Source organism: Bactrocera neohumeralis, chromosome 4 (genome assembly GCF_024586455.1).
Source record: "Bactrocera neohumeralis isolate Rockhampton chromosome 4, APGP_CSIRO_Bneo_wtdbg2-racon-allhic-juicebox.fasta_v2, whole genome shotgun sequence".
Classification (NCBI taxonomy): domain Eukaryota; kingdom Metazoa; phylum Arthropoda; class Insecta; order Diptera; family Tephritidae; genus Bactrocera; species Bactrocera neohumeralis.
This window is the reverse complement of record NC_065921.1, coordinates 13,690,994-13,704,814: the sequence shown is the minus strand read 5'-3', so window position 1 is coordinate 13,704,814 and position 13,821 is coordinate 13,690,994. Positions and strand designations below refer to the sequence as shown.

The following is a 13,821-nucleotide window of genomic DNA, read 5'->3' as shown; positions in this document are numbered from 1 at the left end:
TATAAAAATATATGGTTGGAATGAAATAAATATATATACATATATACATATATACTAGAAATAAAAGACGTAATTAATTTTCGTTAATTTCATTATCATGCACATTGCCGTCCTTCAAACATTCTCTCTACCCATGTAGGCAAACAAATACCCATGTGTTCGCGAACACGCTCACATATTTTGCAAAGTAACTGAGAGGTAATTTCTCCAAGTATCTCTCAGCTAAGTTGTAAAATTGTAAGTTAATTCAAACACTGAATCATACTTTCGACGTAGACGTTCGTTTAAGCTGCTCTAAAAAACTAGACTTTAACTAAATGCAAATACACTCAATACTAACGCACCCAAGCACTCACATACATATGAGAGCTAAAAGACTTATATTTGCAAGGAAAATATTATAATGTGAGAGCCAAAAGCATTATATTTGCACACAAAAAATGATATAACACCTCGCCGGGTGAGTTTCAATTCATTTATCAATATGCCCGCGCTCATTCCAAGTAAAGAAATATTCACACACTCATTGGTGAGCGCAAAGTCTTATAAAATCAACGAACTAACAAGAGTCTGAAGTTTGTTACTCTTTATGCGCAAAACAAATTGCATTTTTCTTGGACTCTATGGGGATTTGTCGTATCTGAGAGACTTAGAACGAGCTCTCAATATCTATATGTATCCACTCCAATATCCCAATATCAATAATTGATTTCTACTACCTTCGTATATATTTGTGAATCCCACATGTCCACGTAGTTGCAAACTCAAATGATCCGCTCAGTTAAGCTTCATGTACTTAGTAAACAATAAATCGAGAAAAGAAGGTAGTACAAAAAGTCAAGTTCTAATGAAAGCGATGATTTTTCATAATTCATTGCGAATTGAATTATCTCAAATGAAAAGATCTGTAGTGATCCGCTGGGATAATTTGCAATCGAAAAAATCGTTGTTTAAGTAGTTGAAAATTACAACTTTAAAAGCACTATATATATATATTCTCGATCTGGAGAGCTTCATCTATTAGCTCATACCCATTTTATGCTCGAAATCCTGCGAAGATATTAAACGATTTCCCCTTCTTCGCTTTCCTAATCATCGCGATCACATATGTATATAGGCCTTAATTCAGAATATATAAAGTTGTTACATGGGCTTACGGGTTTCGAAAAACAATTTTTTATTGTCTTATCAAGTTGATCCCAGTATTAGTTTTGGAAATACAATCTTGAGAACTTGTGCGCTCGAGGTTAGCTAGGCTAAGTGCGCCGTCTTTAAACGCGTTTTTCTCAAAACTGTGTTTTTGAAGTCGGTTAGTCAGATTTCTCGAGAACTAGTACTACTTAACCGATCTTCATGAAATTTTACACAGGTCTTTGAGATACAATTCTTAAGGACTTGGACTTAAGTTAAGGTTTTAATTAAAACACGTATTTTTTCGCTTTGGATGATCCTTTAAGGAGTTATCCTGCCAACGCGTACGCATCTTTTTACCGACGGCTCACCAGAAATGGCGTCGCAATGTCCAAGCTTAAAATATTAGTTTCCAAAAATTTCAGAATTTCTTTGCTAATAGTGTTTGTAACAATAAAAAATTCCCATAAAATATTTCACTCTTTGTATGAGAAAAATTTGTTGAAAAAATGTTGTTTTTTACCCGAGGAAATCCATGTAACACCTTAAAAGAGCGAATTTTCACAACTCTTCGAAAGATTGCCATTTATACAAATCATGAACTATTGAGTTGAAATTTCGACTTCTTATATGCCTTGCTATACACAACCTGATATAATCAAAATCATAACCCACATATCTAACTAAATTGCCTTCGTACATATTGACACAAATCCATATCAAACCCAATTCTCTCACGCTTTCAAAAAGCTCATTAAGTGTACAAAATCATAATACCCTCAGCACAACATGTAACGCTTGGTTATCAAACAAAAAAATAGTAGACAACAAAATAACTCGACAGCCTACTCACTAAAGCAAAGAGGCATTATACTTGAGTATACAATATCATGTTGTTGTTTTTGTTTTTGGGTACTTTTCTTCTATGGGGGCTGAACTAGAATACCTTGGAAATTACGGATAAAGAATCGAACAAGTTGACATGTTATGTAAAAATAGAAAAAGGCGGTTAAGTAGTAAACAGCAGTGGACAGACAACGACGACGACGAAAATGACGAGACCGCTGTCGCAAATAATCGCTGCGAGCCGAAGCAGAACCAAAGCAAAGCAACAGCGAAGGCGCCCAGCATTCAAAACGCCCAAAGCTACTTAATGCCGCTTAGCGTTGTTTAAGCCATGTTTTTCTCGGTTTTTTGCTTTTATTTTGTCATTGAGCGAGTGCTCGATTTGAATGAATGGGTGGCATTTAATTTGCATTAATTCCGTCTGCGTCCGCGTCCGTGTCCGCTACCGCCATAACTTTGCTGTTACTGCTGCTGCTCTTCAATGGCAATCATACTCACTGATGCGCGTGTATGTATGTATATTTGAGCAGACTTACGTACGTGCTTGTGTGGGCGCTTTTGCATATTTATACTGCAATCATGCGTGTCGTCTTCTTGTTTCGCCGTTTTCACGCGCTCTATTCGTATTTACTGTTGGATAACAATATATCTGGCACATTGATTCTTTAATTTTGGATATAGTATTACTTCCATTACATATATGCGTGCTAGATATATTGTCTTATACTTGTATTCAAGATTTCAAAGTTGATATTTAATCCGAGAACGATAAGTAATTGCTTACAAAAGTAAAACGAAAATATTGGAAAAATAGCGATTTTTAACTCACTTTATTGAACCCGTTTTAAAATACGATTTTTGACAGTCTGCAAAGTCCAAATTTCTTCCCGGCAGGTGACTTTTTCAAGTCTGGAAACAAAGACATTCGCTCGGATTCTTTACATGAATCTGGTAGCACTTCGTAACATAATTCGACGAATTTGACCGTTACGAAGGCGTAGTTCTGACCAGCAGGAAGGCCAAGTTTTTCTTTGACACACCGGACTGTTTTTTCGGCAAATCCATCCAAGAGTTCGGCATAATGCAGTCCTGTGGCCGTTTTTCCTTCTCTTGGTAGTCGATGTAGATTACACCTTGCGAAACCGGTGACCGTTACATTTCTGGTAAATATCTCTGCATTCGTCAGTTCAGGGGCACCCGGTAAAGTCTATTATGCCTTGATCCCTGGTATGCTTTGGTTTCAAACTTCTTCGTCTTGCGCCTAAATGGCGAAAAACACTACTATGAAGTTGTTTTACGTTTGCGCTTGTTGTCCGGAAGATGCAACCATCTCACCTAAATCTATTTCATGCTCCATATTTAATGCATAAGCCATATATAGTCTTTTGGGATGCCTATATTATTAGCGCTCCTTCGATCAGGGGTCTACCTATATTATTAGCGCTCCTTCGATCAGGAGTCTATCAATATGAGATATTTCTAGATTTTTTTGTCACGAGGTAGCAGTTTTCGGTGGACCTGAGAGTGGTTCATCAAAAACCGTTGGTCGATCACGTGGGCTCTCGGTAAACTAATTTTTGACGGTCGTCATCGAAGAGGGAGAGTTTATGGTCCAACCGCTCTTTGATTCCACTGCGGGATTTTCAGTTTGAAAACTAGAATCGAACTATAGAGCGATATTGATATTTTCGGACAATTTTTAATAGTAAAACTTATTTTTTGTTTTTCTGCAAGCATTTTGTTATTGCATAAATAAATGAATTGCAACCATGGTTAAATATGGAATTAAAGTTAGTTTAACACGCTTCCATTAGCGATCAAAATAAACCTACCAAAACTAACTGTAATAATGTACTACACAATGAAAAAACAAAGAAACTTCAAATTCTTTAGCATTTATATTTTAAAGATTATCTTTTTGGCCGCAACAACGTCTCAGATGGTCCATCCGATGAACCCAATTTTCGATGACTCATTCGAGCATTTCGAATAGTAACTGGGTAATAACACACGTACTGTTTTGGTCCAAGGTCTGAATCGAAGCGGGATTGTCCGGATAGACTTTAGACTTTACATATTTCCCAAGAAAAGTTTAACGGTGATATCATTTATCAATCGTCCAACCCAAAACGTGAAATTTATTTATTGATGCGATGTGTGGAAAGTGGCGCAGGCTTGTTGAAACCAAATGTCCCGGAGATCGCAAGCTTCAATTTCAGGCATCATTTTTGAAGAAATATGAAGCGATGATTCCACCGGACACCAAACCGTTGCTTTTTCTGGATGAAATGGCTTCTCTTTAATCTCTTCATGTTGCTCTTCGTCCCAAATACAGCAATTTTGCTTGTTTATATACTCATTGAGCCAGAAATGAGCCCGTCCGCTGAATAAAATTTGGCCCGAAATCGAATCTTCTTAGAATCCTTATGTCAACGCGAAAAGCGTGGAATATGTAACATATATGCTGGGTCTCAAGATGAGTGGTAGCATTGCGAATAGTACGCTCAATAGGCCGATTATGTTGACCATAAGTTGGACAAAGCGCGCTAAACACATTCTTTGCAGAATGTGAATTTTCGTAGTAAAGTTGAACGATTTGTAAAAGTTGTTCAGGCGTAAGTTTTTCCATGTTGAAATACCAAACAATATTGAACAAAAATAACATGACAGCTTAACAAGACTCACTCGCGATCTGTCAAATAAAGGCTATTGAAAAGGTACATCTACTTTGTATGACAACTATATGTATGCTATAGTGATCTGAGCTAAAATTGACTCAGGTCTTCACACTGGTCATTTATATACATACATATTTTAAAGAGGAATCCAACCTTTAATTCTTCTTGTTACAAACTTCGTGCCAAACTTAACATACTCCGGGTATTAAAATTGAGAGATCAGAAGAAAATAAATGGATAAAATTTTGACTCAGTTTGTTTTCGTTTTTTGTTTTTAGTGTACAAAGCTTAACAATTTTTTTGAGGCACCTATAAAAACTGCATATGCGAAGTATTAGTTTTAGATTACTTCAAAAAATATGTTATAATTATTTCAAACTTAGCTTTTAAGTAATATATAAACCGACTTAAGTGTATGTGGGTGTCAGTAATGACCACTGCGCCGGCGCGGCTATGAAAAAAACATATCGACAACGGAGCAAAACTTCGTGCACTTCTGAAATAAGATTTACACTGTCGAATGATCCATGGATTGTTAACTCCTGTCAGTTTGACTTGACCAGCCAACAACCCAACAACAAAAGCCAAGGCGATTTTAATTATTTGCGCTCAATAAACGAAGTAAAAAAGGATTAAGTTATTCAAGTGATGCCAGCATTTAGTGGTGTCTACCAACTGCCACACAATGCCTCTACCATTGCCGTTCATTCATCAGTCATAAGTGTTTGTGTCATAGCTGTCTATTATTTAACATAACTCCACAATGGCTTACAGATAGCATTTTGCTCAGCCAATCTATCGTACTGTAAATAAGAACGATGTAAATACTTGGCAGTAATGGTTATTTCTTTAAATCCCTGCTCACGTGCATCGAGCGCATAAATTTTACACAGAATATTTATTGTCTCACGTTTAAAAATAGAAACGTCAAAGTCAATAGCCAACGCCAAGCATTCGCACATCGGCACAAATCAGTGGCCGTCCTGCCTGCTCTTAGGTACATATATATGTGCGTAAGTAAGTCGGCTGCCTGACACGACAATGGCAACGGCAGTGCAACCTGCAGCATCCGTTGCAGCCAACAACACTTGCAGCCGGGCTGGGCTAAGTGAAGCGTTTGGCAGCCGTAACGGCCCGGCCGTGTGTACCTGCTGCAGTGGCAGCAATGAAGGACGGTGGTCCAATCAACGGACCGATGTAATAACGCAGGCATGGCCAATGGACTGACAGTAGGATGATGGTCGATCGACTCTAAGCGGCTGCCAGCTATGCGTAAATGCGGATATAAGGCATGTGGAGCTCTGTGTAGCTGTGTGAAGAAGACATCGTGTGTGCGTGTGAATATGTATTCAGGCGTATGCGCGCAATGAACATTGATGAAGATACGTAAGCGACATACCAATGTATGTGCTTGTGTGCACGTAATTAGTTTGAGTTTACTTGGAAAATTAGAGCTGTCATAATATTTTCTTGTAGTTCCACCCTTTTCTTATTTCTCGCAGTTTTGTTATCTGATTAGTATATGGGGAAAAATTATGGGTTAGATGCCAAGCTCGAGTCTGTGTAAAACAAAACATGTTTGGTGTAATTGTTATCAACACTAGTTGCCTTGTTTGTTGGTATTGGCAATGCTTTTATTATGTCATGTGTCGTGGTACTCCTTCGTCCAAACGCAGAAAAATTTGATGTTCAAGAAACGCTGTTAGCTGTCCATTCCTGGCACCATACGTAGTCAAACATTGCAAATATGAAGAATTTGCAGATGCAAGCTTGAACTTGCAGAGCTAGGTATTCGAAAAAAGTATATCTAAAATATCATACCTTTTCAATTCCTCGGAAAAAGGTGTCTCTGCGTTGCCAGCAGAACTTCTTACAAAAGTAAAATGAAACAAGCAAGGAAAGGCGAAGTTCGGTTATAATCGAACATTTTTTACTCTTACAACTTGCAAGGATTAAAGCCAGGGAAGTACCTTCAGGTGCATAATTTCAGATACTTCTTAGTTATATGGGCTCTAGGGCGAGTTTTCACCCGATTTTATTCATTCCAAGCACAAAGACGCACCGTTATAAAAAAAAACTCGCAATATTATTAAGATAACTCATATAATGTCTTATGCATGCTACATACTATTTTATTGAGCAATCGACTGGCCCAAATCGTGAAATTATCTGATCACCGAAGTTTTCTCTCTATTAATCCATTAATTTTTTTTCTGGATAAAATATCAGCTCTTGAATATCTTCCGGATGCTCTTCGTTCCAAATGCGGCAATTTTGCTTGTTTACATATCCATTGAGCCAGAAATGGTCCGCATTGCTGAATAAAATTTGGCTGGAAAACGTCGGATCTTCTTGGAACTTTTCAAAAGCGCATAGAGCAAAGCGATGCCAGTTGGGAAGGTCGAGCGGCTGCAGTTCTTGATGATGGTGTTATAAATAGTACGTAGTAGTATTATGCTGATCATAAGTTGAGCATTCTCTCGCATGATTGCTAAGCTGACGTCACACAAAAGGTATATGCCAACTATTAATGAAATTCTGCAATCTAGAATAAATACGACTTTAATCACGAACTCTTATACAAAAAAAGTTTCAGACATAATTATGTATTGCATATTTTTATAAAGCAAAAAAAAATTTTAACAACCGAAATTATCAATAGCGTCACATATGGAATGGAATAGTCGATTGTATGAGAGATACAGTGTTTTCGACAAAAGACCGATAGAATGTCACAACGCAATTTCATTCGGTCGTCTCAAAAGCTGACAAAGAAATATTTTTAATACCGAAAAATAAGCCTTCACCCAAAAAATCGCTGGCTCGAAACCAGTTTTAGTAGAACATTTCCCGCATACACCATTTTTCCGAATTTTTGGCTATCGCTCGAATATACTATACATATACTAAAACATTAATGTGATTGAATATCGATTAAAATACTTCTGTGTTATCTATTTCCCATTAACTTGAAGGAATAGTTGAATAGTGAGAAATATTGCTTCATCAGACACTATTCATATTTCCAAGCGATTATAACCAGAATTTGCATTCTTATACACATGCATAAATATGTCAAAAGTATTGAAAAAATGTGAGAAACTTGGGACAAGGCACAACTTTCAAAAAAAAAGAACCTTCATTCATATAAGGCACATAAAAAATATACATATTTTATATAGAAACTAGAGGACCCGTCCACGCTTCGCTGTGGCTGATACATAGATAATACTACTACTACCATCTATACAATTTCTATTAGTTGCATTATAACTATTCGTTAATGAGATATAGCATTTTTCTGAAGCAACTTGTGTTAGTTTACAAAAAAATGGATCATAAAGCATTTCGTGTAATAATAAAGCATTGCTTTTTGGGGAACCGAGGACAATGATGCTCTAAAGAGGAGAAAGCTCTATACAAAGTGGTTGCCTCGCAAGTTCATAATCCAACAGAACAACGAATAACTGATTCTGAGAATGAATCATTGAATTGAAATAAAACCGAATTTTTGCGTCGGTGTGTGACAATAGAAACATAGCTCCATCATTTCTCACTGGAGTTCAATCGACAGTCACTCTAGTGGACTGCACATGGTGAACCGGTTTTCAGGCGTGGAAAGACGAAAAAATCGGCTGGATTACTGAGCCAGTTATAATCTATTTCACTGCGTATTTGGTTGCAGTTCTTTTCTACTATTCCAAATACTTAGCAATTGTATTAGTTTTGAGGAAGAATCTGTTTAAAATTGTACGCATATATTCAAGGAAAGGAGAATGATTTGAAATATAATCTTTGTATTTATGAGTTGAATTAAATTTTGACAAAAAGAGATAAAATGTATCCTATGTCCTTAGCCTGGTTCTAAGCTACCTTCGCACCAATTTTCAGTTAAATCGATTCAGCCGTTCTTGAGTTATAAATGGTGTAACTAACACAACTTTCTTATATATATGTATGTATATAGCCGGAAGAAAAAAAGCATGCGACCGAAATTGAATGATTCAAATATTTGACAAATAAAAATATTGAAAAACAAAACAAACAAAAATTGAAAAAAAAAATTTGTATGGAAAAATGTTACTTTTTGGTAATTTTCCAATTTCCCTTAACATTTAGGAGGATGAAAAATAGATGTTGTCCGATTCTCCACCCTAGCCGATATGCACGCTAAGATTCACGAAAATCGGTTGAGCGGTTTCAGAGGAGTTCAATAACGTACACCGTGTCACGAGAATTTTATATATTAGATTTCATTCATACATATGTATGTACATAAATTAAAATTTACTTATTATAGAACCACTGACGTACTTATAAAGCTATGAATCATTAAGATTTTCGGTCACTTACAATCCATGACACATTCTTCAACGTCTCTCCATTTAATTCTCAAAGATTTATGCCAAATTTAATGCGAATAATTCAATAAAGCAACTCGTGTGCGTGCTGACAAATTAGCATTTCCATATGTTGGGGGTAAAGTTGTGAAAAGAACATGTATACCTAGATAAATACGACAAGTAAGGCATCAAAATTAGTAATAGACAATGAAATGTGATTAGATGTAGCACCCACACATTTGGTATGCGAGTTATCCCACACGCAGTGAAATATAATGTTTTACCGTAAGCGCATATAATATGTTTATGTAGTGTTAACCTATTGTAGGTACTATGTATATGTACAAGGAACCGAGTAAAAGTTAATGCGAATAGAATAAAGTGAACTGAATATTAAAGGAGCGTACTTCCATACTTTGAGGGATGGGCTTGAACTCTTGAGATAATGAAGTGGAATTCCGATTTATTTCTCAATAGCATATATTTTATAATTACCAGCGTAGCCGCTGTCTTTTAATTCGCTGAATTATATCAATGTCGTCGCATATCTCGTACAGCTCATCGTTCCATCGAATGCGATATTCGCCGTGGAAAATGCGCAAAGGACCATAAATCTTTCGCAGAATTTTTCTCTCGAAAACTCGTAACGTCGACTCATCAGATGCTGTCATGGTCCATGCCTCTGCACCATACAGCAGAATGGGAATAATGAGCGACTTATAGAGTTTGGTTTTTGTTCGTCGAGAGAATACTTTACTTCTCAATTCGCTACTCACTCCGTTGTAGCACCTGTGGGCAAGAGTTATTCTGCGTTGGATTTCGAGGCTGACATTGTTGTTGCTGTTAATACTGGTTCCAAGATAGACGAAATTATCTACGCCTTCGAAGTTATGACTGTCAACAATGACGTGAGAGCCTAGTCGCAAGTGCGACGACTGCTTGTTACAGGAGATATTTCGTCTTGCCCTCGTTCACCACCAGACCCATTTACTTCGCTTTCTTAGTTCGGCTTTCTTCGTCCATCCTGGAGAAAGCAGAACTAACGGCGCGGTTGTTGAGACCAACGGCTACACTGGCTACGTCATGTTGTCCGAATGGACGAAAGCACTCCATCTCTGAATGCTTCCGACGCAGTACCCGCCGGGAGAAGTAGAGTAAGAGGAAGACCTCCACTCTGTTTAATGACCAATTGGAAAAGGACCAGGTTTGGATTGGATTCTCCAATTGGCGCCACATTGCGAGAAGAAGAATCGAGTGACGCACTGTTGTTAACTCAATTATTACCGCGGAAGCGGTGTCTACGCCAGTAAAGAAGAAGAAGATATTTTATTACATTTTTCAAACAGCTACAGATTCCCCTAGCATTGAGTTCATTGAGTAGAATGCCTACTTATACTTGTATATCTGTAGTTCCATATGCCTGTCTCCTGAATTAACTAAGAGGCTGAAAAGGAAAATAGTCATCTAATAATAATTCTCTCCTTGACGTAGTAATCTGGCTCTAGAATTCGTTGCCGTAAAGTTGAAGATGTCGAATGTGTCTAAAACAGAATATCTTGCTCTGAATATGGTCTAATACAAATGCTCCCGAACATGATTATCATTACTAACAGACACATATCAGACTCTCGTAGGAAACGACAACAAACATATTAAGCACAAGTTCAAAGTAGTCCGGTTGACAAACCGAAACAATTGCGATAAGTACCGAGTAACTCTCAGACGACAATCAGAATCAGGATGAAAAATAAATAGAGTACAAACTGTGAGAGTCATGTCGCAATGGTAACAACTTGGGGATCTGTACTGTCGATCTAAGGAAGAACAGCTCATCAACAACAGTGCGTGGATAAAAGTAAAGGTAGGAATGCATAAACAACAGGCTATGATGAATATAATACATACCACAGCGATTATAATAGCTATCGTGAAGAACATTTGAAGCTGGGCTTAACGCCATTAAAACACTCCATTTTCGATATTTATAAGGCGAATAGCATTTTAGCAATGCAACCTTTATTAATAAGTATTACTTACTCACAAATACCACAATAATGGTTCTGACCCATATATAATGATGAAATTATCTCTTTAAAATGTTCACACGCATGTGGAAGGACTAGATATCGTTGGACTTAGCAGGTTAATGTCAATGCATGGACATACAAGTAGTTAAGTAATTAGGCATATAGCATGAATGACGAAGTGATACATTTATCACAGAAATATCATTCATACATCACCTATAACTTCGTGTTCCACTCGAGTACTTTTGCGAATTCTTTTTCACCGAAACTAATCATCTTCGATTGTTCCATACAAATATTCTGTCGCTTGAGATTGTCGATAATAAAGAGTTGTTTCTTGTAGGCATTAAGTAGATCGGCACGTTGCTTCTTCAAGCTTTTAATCTGTTTATCCTTAGTCTCGCCATCGACACGCATCGACTCTTTGAGTTCACGTTCGGTATTCTTTAACAACGCCAATGCGCTCTTCGTATTCTCCAACTCTTCATTGGCACGATACAAACGCTTCTCGAGATTGGTGTTAGTTTGAGACAACATTTTCAGCTCACGGCGTGCAGTCTCGAGCTCCTTCTGCTGACCACCCTGTTCAATATTACGTTCCTTCAAACGTCTATTCACCTCCTCAAGTTGTGTCTCCGTCTTGCTCAATTGTTCGGCAATTGCATTGTGTTTGGCGAAGGCCTGATCGCGTTGCTGTTCGATCTTCTTGTTGCGTTCCAATGTCTTTTCGAGCAGCTCCTTTTGTTGTGTCATCTCTTGTGAAATGCGTTCGTGATCCTCTTCGAGTATGGCTATTTTGGATTTGAGAAATCTGCGAAAATAAATTTAAAAAATAATAATAAGTTATATGCGCAAAGTTTGTATATGTTTCACAGCATACTTAATGAGTCCATCGGAGCTAATATGCTTTCTGCCTGTTTCAAGAGAACGTCGCGAAGAGTAGCCATCGTCAATTTCGCTGCTGGCCTTCGCACGCATCGATGCGCTCTCATCACGTATTAGCACTTCCAAAGAGGGACTCTGTACGAATTTCGGATTGCGATATTTAACTGTGAAAGCGGTCTCTTTGATCCTTGAACTACAATTACTCGAACGCCCATACGGCCGTGTACCACTTTCCGGACTCTTAATTTGCTTCCTATGCAATGTACTGCTCGTGCGATTGGTTTTCGGCGTCTCTGAGTGTGCTGTTAAAACATTATCACCATCCGGACGTATGCTGGGCGTATTGGAGGTGGATGATTGTTGCGTCGATTTACGTGTCGTATGTGTACGATGTGTATGGTTACGTTCGGTGGGTAAATCCGAGAGCACATCGCAGGCACCATCACCAGCGCCATTAGCATTTAACCCACCACCTGCCGTAACATTGTTGAGACGTTTTTTGAGCAAAGTACTTGCGCCCTTGGACTTTGTATAGGTGAAATATCGTTGATCAGTCTTGTTAGTCGTTGACTTGGATGTGCCGTTATAAATGGCGCTCCCAGTGTTCGTACCAGCGGCACTACCGCTACTGCCACTATTCCCCACACTATTACAATTGGGATGTTGATGCGGCAATTGTTTTTGATGCTGTTGTAGTTGTTGATCCAATGCTGTGACGTTTAGCTGGTCCAACTCTTGATTCAATTTAATGAATTCCTTTTCGCGCGATAGCAGTTCGGCCATCGCCTCTTATAAAATTTTGACAGAAATTTTTTAACGAATACACAAAAGCGAAATTTTGCATTAAAATCAAAATTTTTAACATTTAATTTTTCATATGAGGCCAATTTTCAGTTTTGATTTTGACTTTTAGTTTTGAGTGATATAGCAAACGATTTAGATATACAATTTGCTTCCGCACTCCAACACTCTTGGTCAGCTACTGGAGTTACAAAGTGATTGTGGGCTCTAACTCCTTACGCCGCTCGTACAAACTCAAAGGAAGAAAATTCAGGGGACGTGGGCGGGTAAAATACTCTGGCTAAAAGTGAGGTTGTCCCAGTTGTTATTTATTATTTTGAACGGTGCTCTTGGTGATGGCGCGCATTGATTACACCGACTTGTTGTCACTGTCGCTATCGTTGCTACTTCATGTTTGAGGTGTTATGGTAAACGGTGGGTAAACAGGGGGGTGATTTGTTTACATTTCGGTTAGGTTGTGGGGTTGTTGAATTATGCACCATTATTTTGGTAGTAAGTAAATAAACTGAGTATGACAAATTACATGTATGTATGTACATATATGTAATTATTTTTTATTGGAAGATCCAGTAAAATTTTTAGAATTCAGATATAAGACACTCAAATATACAAGTATATTTGTAGGTATGTAAACAAAAATTTCCATGCAAACGCATTGAGAAGAGCCATTTTTTTCTTCCTTCAATATTGTTTGCTATAAACCATTTTCGTATTGAGGTTGGCTAAGCGTTAAACTTTGCGATCTTCATCTGAAGTCTAAACTTATGGAACAAGTGATTTCTAATAGTGGCTGACTTCTCAATGCATTTACTTATTAGGCAATATTTCACTCTTTAATTTAGAAATGAACTCTTGGATAAATATACAAGTGTAATATATCGCTAAGCCAACGCGACGATTCTCAAGCTCTGTTTCTTTAACTTTTTCGATGTTGTCATCGTTATATCAAAGATGTGTGTGGACGCTTGAGACAAGTTTTCGATGAAGTCAGGACCTTTACTGAATGCTTTCTGCCACTCATACAATTGTTTTTGTGATAAAGTAGGCTCCCCAAAACTCGTCAATAACTCTGTAGGCGCGATTCGTTTCGAAAGCGAATTCGTTCAATTT

The 13,821-nt window shown here is 37.7% G+C and overlaps 1 protein-coding gene across 1 annotated transcript; it reads right to left on the bottom strand.

The window, feature by feature from the left end:
* Window positions 1-10,970: 10,970 nt before the first annotated feature.
* On the bottom strand, window positions 10,971-12,811 carry LOC126755279 (testis-expressed protein 9). The gene is made up of 2 exons (XM_050467728.1): window positions 11,906-12,811; window positions 10,971-11,836 (listed from the first exon to the last, which is right to left on the bottom strand). The coding sequence occupies exons 1-2, from the start codon at window positions 12,691-12,693 to the stop codon at window positions 11,242-11,244; spliced, it is 1,383 nt and encodes a 460-aa protein (XP_050323685.1). The 5' UTR covers window positions 12,694-12,811; the 3' UTR covers window positions 10,971-11,241.
* Between the last annotated feature and the right edge of the window lie 1,010 nt (window positions 12,812-13,821).